This window comes from Puccinia triticina, chromosome 11A (genome assembly GCF_026914185.1).
Source record: "Puccinia triticina chromosome 11A, complete sequence".
NCBI classification, from domain to species: Eukaryota; Fungi; Basidiomycota; class Pucciniomycetes; order Pucciniales; family Pucciniaceae; genus Puccinia; species Puccinia triticina.
The window spans coordinates 3,832,254-3,848,613 of record NC_070568.1 but is presented as its reverse complement, the minus strand read 5'-3'; the positions used below and the strand labels follow the sequence as shown (position 1 = coordinate 3,848,613).

General features: G+C 44.9%; 1 protein-coding gene across 1 annotated transcript; it reads right to left on the bottom strand.

Moving 5' to 3' along the window:
• Positions 1-6,288: 6,288 nt before the first annotated feature.
• On the bottom strand, positions 6,289-7,334 carry PtA15_11A372 (uncharacterized protein; the record flags this gene model as incomplete). The annotated part of the gene is made up of 5 exons (XM_053161273.1): positions 6,289-6,350; positions 6,429-6,488; positions 6,563-6,694; positions 6,781-6,864; positions 6,941-7,334. 5 exons carry the CDS (start codon positions 7,332-7,334, stop codon positions 6,289-6,291), a joined length of 732 nt encoding a protein of 243 aa, XP_053025236.1.
• Between the last annotated feature and the right edge of the window lie 9,026 nt (positions 7,335-16,360).

The following is a 16,360-nucleotide window of genomic DNA, read 5'->3' as shown; positions in this document are numbered from 1 at the left end:
TCCAAGTATGCAAGAACAATTTTATCTCTTCTGTCAATTCTCATCTGCCCATTCTCAATTGTAGGCACTTGCGAATCTACCCACCCATTGTAGTATAGAAAATCAATCATAACCACTGGAGAATTTCATTTTTTACCCAGCACCGCCTAAACCCATCCCGTACCTGCCAGGCGGTGCCAGGTGCGGTGCCGGTGCTCGTTTTTTGCGGAGAAAGTGGGGCGGTACCGGTGCCCATTTTTTTGTAGAAAGCGGTGTGGTACCCGTCTACCGTCCATCGCCGGGGCGCTGTGCCCCGGCCCACGGCCAACCAAAAAAATTGTAGCTCAATATTTTTACCACAAACACAGCCAGGTTGGTCTGACCATGACTGAAGGCAAAACACTACACTAACACTACTTCTTAAATCGGAGTTCCAATTCACATTGGCTGAACCGTACTGTCGCAGAAAGGGTGCCAACCTGTCCCCCTGGGTTCACATAGCGTGACTAGATTGGTTGGGCCCACGCTTTCCTGACCCGTCCAACCAAAACATAAGATCTACCTGCAACTACCCTGACAGCTAGATGCCGCTATCCTACCTTATCCTACACGCCGGGGGTATTTCCTGGCAAGCGGATTCGGGGATCCACCGGGACGCGCCTTATCCGTGGAACCGACGGATTGGCTTGGTAAGTGCTCGATAAGCCCGCCGGTTCCACAAAATATCATTTTTTCCCCATGGAACCAACTTTCTTGGCACTTCTCCCCTTTGGTTCCCCAAAGCGCACTCCTGGTAAGTGTGAAGACCACATTGGCTTGTTGCTCACATTGGTTCCGCTGCATCAAGACATTTTTCTAATTCCAACAAGAGCCATATCAGGCTGGTTCCATAGTTTTAACAGTTCAAGAAAACTTTTTCTTTGAAGGAAATTTTTTTGAAAAAAAAAAACTTTACCAAAAAAGAAACTGACTTGCAAACAGTGACTTAGGCCCCAATTATAAATGCTATTTTGAGATTATTTTGAGATTATTTTGAAATCGTTTTGAAATCAAAACCAACTTTGTTTTGACTTCTTTTCATTTCAAAATAATCTCAAAACTCTTCAAACACACCCGGGAGGGGTTTTTGAGATTTCAGAAATCCAACATTTAGGAATTGAACTTTTGAAATGGCAGTACACCTGTATGGTTGCCAGGCTACTACTCCCCATTCAAATTTCTGTACTGGGTCGGCAGAGGTTGCAAATGGGTACATGTATACCACCAATTCTCGGACCGGCATGTCCAACAACTCCTCTAGCCAACCTCGTTCTGGGATATGGCGGTCCAACAAGAGGTCGGACTTGCCTGTCCGAGCAGATGGGCCAATAGGTGATGGCCATGTCCAAGAACTGCTTGGACAGGCCGCTCTGAGGACTTGTCGGACCTACCGGTCCAAACTGGTGCCAATACATAGTTTGACCTGCTTGCCAAGGTCTTTGGCAAGCAAGGAACATTGTACTCACACGAGGGAACCTCCTGGGCCAGCGGAGCATCCAGTTCAAGCTCCGGTCCTGGAGCTGTATTCCAGCTGTCCTGTCCTGTGTCACAGATATCTTGCTCCTGCCTACCCACTCCGGCAGGCTACTTGGTCAGGGATGCACAAATGTTTATATGTGCACCCTGTTGTTTGAAGCTTGCCCAAGAGATTTTTGAAATCAAAAATCTTTCATTTCGTTTTTGTTTTTGTTTCAAAATTGTTTTCAAATACTTTCAAAATAAAACTCAAATATTTGTTTATAAATGGGGTCTTAGTGTCAGAAACCAAAATGTAAGTTGTGCACTAGGGGATTTGTACCCATGTCCTCAAACAAACGGTGAAAGGCTACACTGCGCTACAAAAAGTGCCCATTATAGCGCAGCACAGCGGGTACCCGCAACATTGTAACCGCTGCGCTGCGCTAGAAAAAGCGGTCATTTAGCGCAGCGCAGCATTTACACCGCTACGTTCCATGGGCATTTAGCCGAAGCGGTTGAAAAACCGCTTCTGCTAGCGCTAAATTTAACGGGGTACTGCTTCATCCTGAGGGGTGGCAGTGTTAGCGCAGCGGAAGCGCAAATCCGCTACGCTATCCGCTAATTTAGTGGATAGCGGAATTTTATTGTGTTTTGAATGTCTTTTAACATGATTTAAAACTGTTTTTGAAAACCGCTGCACTACTGCTGAAGCGCAGCAGTTCAGTGCTACGTGGGCGCTTTTTTTAGCGCGCTACAAATCACTGTTTTTTCCTGGGAAAACAAAAAGTGGTTAGCGCAGCGGCACAAAAACCGCTGCGCTAACCGCTTTGGTACGCTAAACCCAGCGCAGCGGTTACAACTTTGGTACCCGCTACATGACTGACCCAAAAAGCTGCAGCAATGCGGGTTACCCACTGCGCTAAAGCTAAATATAGCGCACATGCAATTTTCCCCCAGGGAAAATAGCGCCAGCGCATCCAAAAAAGCTGCGCTTTTGCGCTAAAATAACGCAGCGCAGCTTGAAAATGCTTTTTGCCACTACAAGTGCGGTACATGTGCTTACTTTTCATGCTAGCACCAGCGCGCCGCAATGTGCTTACTTTTCATAATAACAGCACCAGCGCGCCGCAGCTGTGATGTGCTTTGAGGCACTACAGGCTACCAAGCGGGTATACATGTCACCAGGGGAGATATTTTCCCACTCCCCAGGGAGTGCCTTACCGTAACTTTTTTCCATAACTGTGCTGGAGGCCTTTGGTAAAGAAATATTAAATAGGTATGAACAAGACTGGAAGTCAGCTTGAAATCAGTTGGAAATCATCCTGAAATAAACCATAACTTGCCAAGGAATAATCCAGAACTCATCTGGAATTCATCCAGAACTCATCCAAAATATAGGAGTTTCTTGGCTCCATGACCAGTGTGTCCTTTACATGGGGATGTGAAAGGTGCAGTATGTCATATTGTCCCCCTCATGTACTCGCGTACATCAGGGGGACAATTGGTGTCTCAACACAAAGTTTTTACATTTCATGTGGCTGTGAAAGGCCCATCCTGTGATATTTCCACTTCAATGTACGCGCGTACATTAGGGTGACTATTAGCAAAGTGCAAAAAAGCTCACTTGCATGTGCACATGTGGATTTCAAAAAGCAAAAAAAAAAAAAAAAAAAATCACACAATCATTTATGTGAAGAGGCCAGGATATTTGGCCAAACTGGGGTGGCACTGCAATCTCACCTTGACTTACCTCAGACTTTCACCCCAATACAATAGTTTATCACCATTTTTTTAGCCAAATTCAAATTAATTACAGCATTTCCAAGAAAATGGGTTTCACTAATTTTACTGCAACATTACCACATTCCAAAATTATAAACCCAATAATACCAAGTTGACTTTTACTTTAATTTTGTACATGAGGGCATATAATGTGAATTACAAGAAACTCATTTTTTTTACAGGAATTACATTCAAGAATGGCAATTTTGATTTCCTATCCTTTGACATCATCAAACAGGAGCAATTGATGAGTTGGACTTGGGTGGAATATCATTTCATCATATTTTTTCCTCTAGTTGTACCTAGAAAAAAAACGAATTCTACACAACATTGTGTTGACTCCCAAATCAATTCTGACTGACTTTTGACTCACTTCTGCATCCACTTCAATTCATTTAGGGATGAGTTAATCCACTTCAATTCATTTAGGGATGAGTTACTGATGCACATCAGGCTCACATCCAACCAAAACTCACATCAAATTCAGCTCTGGCACTCCCTGGGGAGTGGGAACATATCTCCCCTGGTGTGTACCCCTTGGCTCCTCCCATCCAATCCATCCATCCCACCATGGTGTGATTGCTCACCATCCCTCACCCTTTTGTACCTGCCAAAATTATTGCCATTACCCGCCAAGTCGTGCTGGGTGCGGTGTGAGGTGCTGGTTTGAGCAAAAAAACCAGTAGGCACCCGGGTGCCAACAGGTACCCAAGTTTCAAATGTTCATCTCTAACAAAGTGTGCTTTTTGGCACAACATCCCTATTACAGAGTGTTCTTGGGCACACTCCTATTACAAAGCACTGTGAAAAAAAAATCAAGAAACTGCTGCCAGTTGACATGCAATATTACAAAGGCGCCTTTTTAATATTGCATGTCAGCTGGCAGCAGTTTCTTGAGTTTGTTTTTACAGTGAAGTGTACTTTGGAACACTCCTATGTAATGAACTCAATACTTTAAGGAAGTAGTGATGTAAGTATCTACAACGATACGACTTACTACGACAACAACGATCACTAACCTTTAAGGAAGTAGTGATGTAAGTATCTACAACAATACGACTTACTACAACGACAACAATCACTAACCTGATCATTGAGATAGAGTTAGTTCTTGTGAGTTGAGCTTTCGAGGAAACAATAGCTGATTGATTATTATACACACCTTTAAGGAAGTAGTGATGTAAGTATCTACAACGATACGACTTACTACGACGACAACAATCACTAAACTAAATGAGAGGAGAGTAAGGAAGTGATGTAATACATGATAAGACTAAATGAGGTAGAACGAACCTGATCGTTGAGATAGAGTTAGTTCTTGTGAGTTGAGCTTTTGAGGAAACAATAGCTGATTGAAGAAAGAACGGAATACATGACGCGCGGACTTTAAGAGATCAACTAGGTTTTGGGGACAACTCCGGGGAACTAATAGTAATCACTACTCATGTATAAGATCACACTGCACGAAGATTAAGAATAATAACATGAACTACTTTAAGTTCAACACTATGATGTACTGTGATTTGGGATACAGGGTATCCTGGATTTCTTACTGGATATCCCACTCAGGATATCTAATAGTGATTGAAGTGAATATCTTGCTTACACACAAGGGGGACAAGCACATTCAGAAATTCAGAAACACATAGGTCTGGATACATCTTTCCCAACACCAAATCGGAACAATGCACCCTGGCTGCCAAAGAAAGGAAAGAAGAATCTGGCCCAAGCCACTCTACCTGACCCGGTGCAGGTCCTAACTTAACTAAGTCCCTCTGTTGGAGGGGGAAAACATTCCTGCATGGACCCTTTAGCTAATTTAGGTGCAGGTCGCCCATCCAGAACCCCTCCCCCCCTCCCCCCCCCCCCCCCCCCCAGCGGCCCACTACCCAACAAATAGCCGTCTTTCTCTTGTGGCGGTACACTCATTGCATCAAGGGCAACGGGAAGGCTTCGTGGGCCGAGGCGATTTTGTGACCAGTGCAGAGTATCTTACATGTAGGAAGTGACAGGCGGGTCCTGTACATCCTGCATGTCCTCGGCGTGCCGGACGCTCTCACAGGATTGCACCCGCCCGTCCCCACAGCCCTCCTCCATCCGCTCTCGGCGCCCACAAGCCCCGGCCGGCCCAACCGCGCACATCTCCAGACTACACCGGCACACACAAGTTATTCAACATTCACTGTGCGCCAAAAAACACACCAGAAACACAAACACAGAGGGGAGACGAAAGCAGGCAAGCAAGGGAGAAAGAGGACACAGAAGGGATGGATGGAAGCGTCCGCGAGGGTGCGCGCTACGGATGGGAGTGTGCATGTGTGTGTGGCGAGAGGGCACGAAGATTGGAGGAGACTAGAGGAGAAGATTGGATGAGAGGCGTGAAATGGTGTTATGCAAAACAATTTCATGCAATTTTGAGTTCCATGATCCGATTTACATAGCAGCATGTGATAATGTGTGAGCAACCATTTTGGGGTGACCCAGGGGCAAGACCTGACCAATAATGGTTGGCGCCCGCCAGTGGAAGCACAGATCTATTCACCATCCTGATTAGCGTTCCTGGTGACTGGATCCAGCCGCCTTCCCCTTGCCAGCCACACGAAGAACGTCTTTGAGTGGGCTTGGGTGCCCATTCCGCGGCCCTCACACCACTTTGCCTCCCATTAGAGCTTTGCCATGCGCTTGCAGTGGGCTTCTCTTCCAGATAAATGGCCATGCAAAGTTAGGTCTTTTGGTTGGTCCTCGAAGTGTTCATGAGTAGGAGTACATAGTAGGGGGGCATCAACTGGAGGAATGCAGTAATATACAATTGGGTATTTACAAAGCTTGGAAAAGCAACAGAATGAGTCTTTGCCTGATCTGGTTCGGGAAGCAGGGTGGAGTGGCAGATGCAGCGGTGCCTGCAAACGCGCCCATTCAAAACGAAGGTAGTGTTTTTTGTTTTGTTTTTTGGAGAAAGTACATTATGTGGTGGGTAATTTTCTGTCAGAGAGCTGGCTGTTCATAAAAGATAAATCTGCACACATGGTGCTAGGATGCAGCGCCCTTGGTTTGTTCCAGTGTCTCGGTGACTTTGAAGCAGGTTCCGCAAGCTACAGAGGGAAAAGATAACTGATGAGCGGCCGACGCTTCCTGTTCTCCCGCCTTTGATTGGTGATGGCAGGACTCACAAGTGGCTTTGTCACAGTTGCCTTTGCATTGCAAGACGTTGAGTGCAGCAGTCAGACAGACTGTCAAGCGGGAAGGACGAGTAAATTGTATCAGCAGACAGCTCATGCTCGAGGAAGGTAGAAGACTTCCTTACGCGATGGCTCTTCTGCTTTTGGACTCCTGTAATACGCTATTTCGCAGGCCTGGCTTGCATCTATCACCTTGCCGTCTGTGGTGACCTGGCGGTCCTCAGCGGAGCTGGTGACAAGAGAGCATGTGCCGCAAGCTGATGACAAAACGGGAAAAAAAAGGAAAATCAAACTGGTGAGACGATGGCAAAACCAACGCGAACCTTTTGATGGAAGCGCGTACTGGTGAATCCGATGCAGGAGCGCAGGGCACACGCGAGATGGTCTTCGCTGTCTTGGCTTTTGCAGTAGGCCGCAGCCTCGGGAACTGGAAAGTAATGATTTGTTTCAATCTCTGAGGACACTGCAGGGCCATCTACACAATTGACAAGAAGTGAAGTTACCTGTCCGGTCGAAAAGTAGCGTCTGATCCTCATCCAGCGGCGCGAATGCTTGAGAGCAGGAGTAGTAGGATCCGGTGTTCGGCTGCTTGGTGCCGCCAGGTGAGCCATTGCCAGATGATCCGGTATTCTGTGTGTTTGTGGTGCCAAGTGCATTGGTGGCGGTACCAAGTGCATTGGTGGAGGTACCGAGGTTGGCGGTGGAAGTACCTGTGTTACTGGTAGCCAGCGTGTTAGTGGAACTCAGCGCATTGCTGGTGGTCAGTGTGCTGCTGCCGCCAGGAAGTGCGGTGGTGAGGGAGGCTGATGGACCGGCAGTTGTAGCGCCTGTTTGGCCAGCGACGGACGGGAAGCAGGCAAGGTTGGCAACGATGAAAAGTGAGAAGAGGATGAACATCTGGAGATTAGATCTGCTGTAGTTGCGCTAGAGCTGGCCTCAAGGGGATGACAATCTGCTTTCCCGATATCAAGAGTGAAGGAGAGGAAACGTTTGGATTACTGGAAGAAACTACCGAACCACGGAACCGTGATGGTTATAAATATGTATCGCCCGAGTAAAATTCTCAGCAGCGTTTTTCACCAGCCCCTTGTGGCTCGCGTAGCGATGATTGCAGATATCCATATCGTATCGAGGGAACAGGTGCCACAAACTTATAAGCAGCGCCAGTATTGAGATGGATCTAATGATGAAACACCCACACTTCAACCCTTAGCCAGTATCCCTCAGGCTGTAACCAGGGGTTCGGGATGGGGTGAGGACCTCATCCCATCCTATTTCTAGTTGCAGTTCTTCTTTATCAGGAGGAGACTCAATCTTCAGCTTGAAAAAGGTGTTCTCCTCTTTGTTTGTAACATGATACATGTATTTGTGAAGGGCGCTTTTGTTAATCGCGCATGAACTCGTCATCCAGCTTATGCTGAGATTCTTGTTTTAAATGTTTGTACAGTTCCGCAAGGCATCCTACCGTACAAGAAATACCCCCGGGGGACCCCCGTCCGGAATTCCAGGGTCTGAGTTTTTAATTTTTCCCGGTATTTTTTGGCCAAGATCCGCAGCAATGACCGGTCATCAAGAGGTTTTATCCTCTTCGGTGGCCGGCTGACCGGTCATCAAGAGGTTTTACCCTCTTCGATGACCGGCTGACCGGTCATCGAGAGGTTGTATCCTCTTTGATGGCCGGTCAGCCGGCCACCGAAGAGGATAAAACCTCTTGATGACCGGTCATTGCTGCGGATCTTGGCCAAAAAATACCGGGAAAAATTAAACGGTCATCGAAGAGGATAAAACCTCTTGATGACCGGTCAGCTGGCCATTGAGAGGGGTTGTATCTCTGTCGATGACCGGTCAGCCGGCCATCGAGAGGGGTTATATCCCTGTCGATGACCGGTCAGCCGGCCATCGAGAGGGGTTATATCCCTGTCGATGACCGGTCACAGCCGGCCATCGAGAGGGGTTGTATCCCTGTCGATGACCGCTCAGCTGGCCATCGAAGAGGATAAACCCTCTTGATGACCGGTCAGCCGGTCATCAAGAGGTTGTATCCTCGCCTCTGCGATGACCGACTGACCGGTCATCACCGGGATCAGAGGTCCTCCGATGGTCTAATCTATGGTATTACAGGTGTAACACATACATACATATGGCTTTAGCATATGTAAGCCCATAAATATGGCTTTACAGTATGTATTTGGGCCAGTGTCCGTAATGTGAGGCCCCCCCCCCCAAAAAAAAAAAAAAAATTTGGCTGGTCAGAAACCTTAGCCCTCATGGAACTGGAATCTACAACCTCCAAAGAGCTCAAAAATGACATTTACATGACATAATGCTCATATGCGGAGTCATAGATCCGGCCCGCGTTTGAAATGTCTTGTTGCGGGCGAGGCTGTACAGTAGGATGCCTTGTGCAACTGTATTCAGCGCTTAAGCGCTATTCTGCGGATGATAGATATTTTATCAGACACTTTTTCCTTTATACGTAGATTTTTTTTTCTTGTATATTTTCTTTTCATAGTATCTATATTGGATTTTATTCAGCTAGTTCTGCTAAAGTAGCTAGCTGACAAATGGAGTATCTTCTGCTCAAATCGGGGTGGAGCATTGATTGGAACAGAATAGCTCTGATGCGGATAAGACACTCAGGGATGAGTGAATGCAAATCTGACAATAAGATATGTGTCACGGGTAAGCACAAGTACACTCAGTATCGGTCCAATCTTGGTGAAGAAGAGAAGAGGGCCAGTACCGGGCGCACTGGTTAGACTAAGTACAAGGTTGCCGCAGCCGTAGTTATGCGTATATGTACAATGTTTAGGGCCTGTACCATAGGGCATGAAAATTGAAATTTTCCAAATTTATTTGCCTCAAAATTTCTTGGGACAAAAACTGAGCCTGGCCAAAATGTAGGCTGGAGCCCAAATGTGAAGAATTTTAACATTTGAACCCTCAGCTAGTTTTCAATTTTTGTGTACAGGGCAAAAAAAGTTGAAATTTTTCAAAATTGAGGACCATGGTACAGGCCCCATAGCTACCGATAAACTCAGATGAAGTAAGTTTACCACCTTGGTTACCCCAGCCTCCAACATCCCCCCCCAAGTTGGTAAACTTCACCCTGCCATTCCTAGATTTGCCAATGTGGTGTCCATCTTGTTTGGTCCAAGTTTCTTGGTGAAGATATTGGCTTGTTGGTGTTGTGTGCTTGTCCATTGAATTCTTATCTTGTTTTCCCTTACAAAGTCATTTATAAAGTAGAAAGCTCTTATCAGGTATTGTGTTTTCTTCTTGGATGAATTGTCCCCTGCTATTAAGATTGCCGCCTTGTTGTTGCAAAAAATATTCATCTTCAGTGGATGATGGATGTCCTCCAGTAGGATTGAGAGACTTGCTAGATGTTGAGATCCGTCCAAGAGCGCAACATATTCTGTTGCACATGTTGATAGTGCCACCACCATCTGCCTTTTTGCTTCCCATGCAATGGCATCACCCCTGTGCTTGATAACAAATCACAAAGTTGACCTCTCATGCTCTCCGCCCCAGTTTGCATCCAACCAAAGATCCAGTGAGTCTCCGCCACCTTGCAGTCTCATTTGAGTGCTTTCAACCTCTTCAAGTATCCAATTAGAAAGTCCAGAGCCTTCCAGTGGGTATGAGATGGGTTTTGACTTTATCTTGCTAATAGGTTGATGGCGTACAACAGATCCGGTCTGGTTCCGGCCGCTAAATACATTAGGGATCCCAGAACTGATCTGTATTCCGTCTGATCCACTGGCTCCCCTGCATGGATTTTGGGTGTGTTGTCCGGTAGTGTGCTTCTTTGAAGTAGAATCTTCCGCGAGTAGTTGTTGATGATTTGACTGGCTAGCTTTTCTTGATCCAATTCAACAACGTCCGCCTTCAGTTTTATGTTTATGCCAACAATCTTGGCAACCTTGTCTGACCACTTGATCTTCATGTCTTTCTCCATCGCCACTTGCAATTCCGACATCAGTTTCTCATTTGATGCCACCTGTCAGGCTCGGTGATGCCAAGACACGAAGTCCTCTAGCTACACGAGTGACTGCGGCAAGCAAGCGCGTCTGTAGACGCGGTAGGATGATGGTGTTTAAAGATTTATATCCCTAATGGGATGTAACGGAGGGGCCGCGAGAGCAGCGGAATGGTTATGGTGCCCTCCGGGGCGGTTCTTACAGGGCCTGACAAGCAGGGGTAGTTTATCCTGCGTTATCTGGGGTCCAACAAGCGGGGGTAGTTTGACAGTGTCCCAATAAGATAGGTAGGGAATAATTCCCAAAGTGATAAAGAGAAAAGATGCTGGACTTACTGATATTCCAGCAAAAAAAACAATGAATCAAGAACAGTCCTAACACAAGCTGGACAGCGTACAGGTTGGCAAAGGTATGCGCTGATAGGCGGTTTAAGATGGTTGATGATTCTGGGGAGCAAGAGTCCTCCAGAGCCCGTCTTTTTATGCAGTTCTGGCGAGCTCTTTGGCTTGGTAAACTCCTAGCTATCCTCCCAATACACCTCATCAGAGAGCATAGCATTTTTACTGCTCATGATACTCGTAGGACCCGTATCTTGTGGAGACAGGTCATAGGCAACGGGGCCTCTTTGCTGGTTCTAGGGAAACTTCCTACTCAACCTGACGCTCCATCCATCCTCCGCTCTTGTGTAGAGGATGTATAAATGTTGGTATACATGCAGCTAACTCCGGAACCTCTGGGACTTCGAGTTACCGTCTCTGAGGTGCTATGGCCATCGGAAACTTGTTTCCTTGGCACTAACTTCCAGGCGGCTGTCGTCTCCACGCGATCAGGTACAGAAGTACTCTGTTTCGCGTGGATTTTATTGTTTAGCCGCCTACAGGCGGCGGTAGCTTCTACACAATTAAGTACTGTAGTACTCTGTGTCGCATGGCTGATTGATTTTAGCCGCTACCCGGCGCAACCTGTTCCCATGCTAACAGTGGCTGGATGCTGTAAATCACTTGGGTCTTCTAAGGAGGTTTTTCTCTACATAGTTCCTTTTTTGTTACATGTACATGTTTATGATTTGTTGTACAATGAGATTCTGGACTGCGCGGCGGTCTTTTTAGTGTCTAGCTTCTCTAGGAAGCTATTTGTTGTAAAAATTGTTCAAACTAATCTAAGCTGTGCGGTCTGCTCTACACCTCATTTACAGTGCTGTTGGCTGCGCTACCGGAGCTGCAGGCGGGGCTCTATTCTAGAATGGTAGCCCGGCTGACATTCCCCACCACCAAGATAAGTTACTCTTAAATTAGCTGAATTTCTACAATTATGCATGTTTAGAAGCTCTGTAGCTATGTAGGTGAATTGCACTGTCCGGGATGTTGTCCTCTGGCAGCCATTCATCTTTATCTGCAGATTGGTTTCTGTATCTTACAAGGTATAACCTTGTATCTTTTCCTGAAATCCTCTCCTTTTTATCTTTGAGGATCTTATGTACCTTAAGTTGTTCTTTCTTTGAAGGTTCTTCTATAGGTACCAGTAACGGTTTGGGGACCACTTCATTTGCTCTTGGAACATATTTCTTAATAAGGCTTACAGGAAACACAAGGTGTTTCCTACTGAATTCTTCTGTCAAAATTACTTCTACTGCATTTTTACCGTGTAGGTTCTTAATGACAAAAGGTCCCAAGAACGCAGGTTTCAGTTTTCTGCTGCCTCCCAGATTATTAAAGTTCACTGTGGACAGAAGCACTGGATCTCCTATTTGGAATTCAGGTTCTTTGTGACTTTTATCCCAGCAAGTTTTACTATACTCTGCTACTTCTTGGACACATCTGGCTGCATGAGCATTTTTTGCGTCTAACATCTTTTTGAAGTCCGCAGCGGTTGGGTGGGCTACAGGTAATTTATCATTAATATTATCCTTAGGTAACCGCGGTATCCATCCTCTTTCTAAGATGTAGGGCATTTCTTTTGTAGTAGAATGTTTGCTGCTATTATATGCCATCTCCAATGCTGGCAACAGGTTGACCCAATCATGCATGTACCTGTCACTGTTTTTAAACTCTAATCCAAACGCACAGACCCTTCTGAGTAGGTCTTCTAATTTTTGAATCATGCGTTCTGCTAAGCCATCTGTCTGAGGATGGTATGCAGTGGAAAAAGCTAGTTTAGTACCCAGCATATCATGCAAGTTTCGCCAAAATTCTGACGTGAATTTAGGGTCCCTGTAATAATTTTTGGGATGCCTACGTCAGCCATTATTCTATTCCAAAATAATATGGCTACTTCCATAGCTGTATCATCTTTATGATGCGGGCTAAACCTGGCTCTTTTTGAGAACCTGTCCAATACTACTAGAACAGAGTTGTAGGAGAAAGGTCCTCCTGGAGGTAAGCCAGTTACGAAATCCATGTTGATTATTTCCCACCGCGTTTTTGGTTCTGCAATGGTTTGTAATAATCCAAATCTCTTGCCAGTTTGTTTGTTAGACTTTTGGCAAATTTCACATGACTTAACATATTCTTTAACCTGGTTTTTCCAGTCAATCCACCAGGCGGTTTGTTTGACTCTTTCAATGGTACGCTCTTTGGAGAAGTGACTGGAACCAACATTGTCATGGCATTCTTGTAACATTATGCATATATGTACAATGTTTAGTATATGCATAGCTAGCAATAAACTCAGGTGAAGTAAGTTTACCACCTTGGTTACCCCAGCCTCCAACACGGAGGAAGACAAGGATATTGTGAATCCCCGCACATCTTCGGGGATTCACAAGGCTACACATGCTCTATCACATGATAGGGGTACCATTTCAGCCTATTTGGTTGTATTACCTTGCAGACCAGAAGAGATTCCTTCCGCTCCTCAAGGTTGTATTTACCACTGCACTGTTTGAAATACAATGGAGGACTTCCCGTCGCAATCTGGGAGCAATCTGGGAGCCTGCCAGAGTCCCAAAGCCTAGATTTCCCTGCAAAATTTGGCTCAGATCTGGATCTGGAAGGGGTTCCCAGATTGACAGGAAGTCCTCCAATATGCTTGTGTGTAACTGTCATTTCATATCCAGTTAAATAGGGGGTTTCACCATAAGAATTCTTTTTCCTTGTGGCACAAAATTTGATTACTTGCGGGTGACACACTTGCTTAAAATTGAGCCTGAAATTCAAGCAAGAAATTTCCCTGAGCAACCTCATAGTGATATGCGCTAGTGCATGAACTCTTTCCTGGGTATCCTTATTGTGAAAGCTCCTATTGTAAAATGGTTTTGTGGCATGTGCACCATGACTGCAAATTGAAGTGTAGTGAAAGAAACTTTTTACAAAGCCTAAGGTTTGAATAAAATCAACCTCTTCCTGAGATCTCTTGCATACCAATTGGTGGCAGTTGCACCAATTTTTCTTGCAGTGTTAGAGTGTTGCTACACCAGTGTTAGTTCTAGGAAAACAATCCCATCTGTTGGTTTTAGAACTCACTCCAAGGCATTTTGAGCCTTGTCCCTTGTGCCACAAACAGAAAAATCCAGTGAAAGTTTTGTAAAAAAATGATAAAGCAATTACTTTCTTGAAACAGTTATATTATAAGAACTCAATAAAAGCAATACACTTGAAAAAGATAATAAAATTGTTAGAACTACTGATGATATCTTGAAAGATGTAAAAAATAAAAAATACCTCAAAGATTGGAATCAAAACAAAAAAAAATCACAACACAACCACAACAACAACAATATAGGACACAAGGAGATACACAACGAAACAGCCTGGCAAATGATAGAATAAACATGTCAATATTTTTATATTTCTTATGTAGATAAATGAAATAGATTGACTACCTGCCCAGAAGCTGAATCTAGCTCCTCCTGAATTTCAGAGATTGAAGACAGTTGAGATTGGGTTTTTGATTGAATCAAGTTGATTGATTGGTTAACAACAAAGAATGTTCTTTGAGTAATTTTGTTTGGTAATCAAGCTGATGAAGTTAAGAGTCAAGGTAAGGAATAAGAAAGGGAAGAAGGTTTGTTGGCGGAGAAGGAATAAGAAAGCAGACCATAGCACTGTGGTATTTGACGCGTTTTTTGGGCCCGTCAAATACTGATTTGTCAAATATTCGAGTATTCTGAGATATTCAACGGAAAAACCTCCAATATACATTATAAACACCAAAAAATTACATTTTTTGTGTTTTTGACTTCTTTTGGCTCATCTCGGGCCCATACATTTTTGAGGAGGTTGTCAAGACTCGGGTGGTGCGCAAGGATCAGAACCCTAACCCCAAAAGGGGTAACGGTGAGTCTGCGTATTCCCTAGGCCCATGCATATGCATGAGGCTCCAAGACAGTAGTTTGAAGCTAAAAGCGCAAACTCTGTTCCTCTCCTTTGGCCACATCAGAACCAGACAAAGAGCCCAAGCGATCCAAGCAAAGCGGACCCTCAAGCAGGTAAGTCACACTCGTATAGGGCTTGTCATAGCTAAGTAGTGCCGAAGCTGATGCGTACATAATTGTACAATATTGCAGTAAGCTTGCACCCAACGCCAATCCAGACCTAAAAGGTCATAGCCTCAACAATCAAATATTGGACCCCTCCATTGGAGGTAAGTTGATTTTTGCAGAAGCCTAACTCTACAGCAAGGATTGGAAGCTGACTGATTCCTACACTCCTGTGTTAGACAACAGCTGCTCCGTTCCTTTAGCAGCTTGTATCTGGAGCCCTTAAGGATTGAGCTCCATCGAGTCTAAGTAAGATCTCTCTTGCTGTTTAAATCTGAGTCGAACTGAGTCTAGGCACTGAAATAGACTTCAGTCGCTCCTAAAAGAACCTCGCTTCTTGTAGCACAATTGCGTGTCTTAGCCTGCTCAGCAGTGTTCCCCCTTCCCCAGACTTTTTCATTTATCCTCTTGTAGAGTTGGTCTTGTATCCACTCTTAGGTACATGATTGTTTTCATTTCTTTCTTTATATCTCCTAGTATGTTAGGATTGATCACATACTCACTACTGAAATGAAAACCCTTAGTCTTGTGAAATCTCACAGAGGTCATCCTTCAAAAATATAATGGTGCCAAAGACACTTACAATATTGCCAGAGGCATATCTCATAATGGCGGACGCACTATTCAGAGTGCCGGACACACTTTTGATAGTGGTGGACGCACTTTTGATAGTGGTGGACGCACTTTTCATAGGGGCGGACACACTTTTGATAGTGGCGGACGCAGCTTAGCGCGCGCTCTTTTGCGCCCTGCGTGTTTAGCGTTAGCGCAATTGCGTGTGTCTGTGCTAACGCTACGCTAAAAGCTAAAATAGCTTTGCGCCCTGTGCGCGTAGCGTCAGCGCAGATGCGCGCAATTGCGCTAACGCTACGCTAAAAAATAGCGCATTTGCGCTGCGCTACGCTACGCTAACAGCTATGGTTAGTGTAGCTGACCCACTGTTGGGCCATTTCAAACTCATCTGGGGCCTTTGGGCCCCAGGAAAGCTTGAATTGGCCCTCTACGCGCCCCTTGAGCCATTATTTGAATTTATTCAAATATTCAAGCTTAAATTTGCCCAGGCATTATTCGACTTGAATCACATCTGAATACAAATACTCAAATTGAATTCGAATACGAATACTTGAATTGATTTGATTTGATGTGCTATGGTCTGTAAGAAAGGGAAGAAGGTTTGTTGGCGGAAAAGAAGTTGCTAGTCAGAATCCTAAGAGTCCGAAGTCCATGAAAATCAATTGATTGACAGAGTATCAACCCAATGCATGCACCCCGGAGTATATGCATAGTGCATGCATAGACCACCATAATTGTGCGAGTTTGCAAAAGTAACAGGTTTCCCAACCCTTATAACACACAGGATCACATCTATTCTCAATAGATCTTATGATTATGAATTAATAGCTTGAGATAAAGAAATGATAAGTACTATTATTTGGAAAAAGGACCTTGTCTGATAGATGATA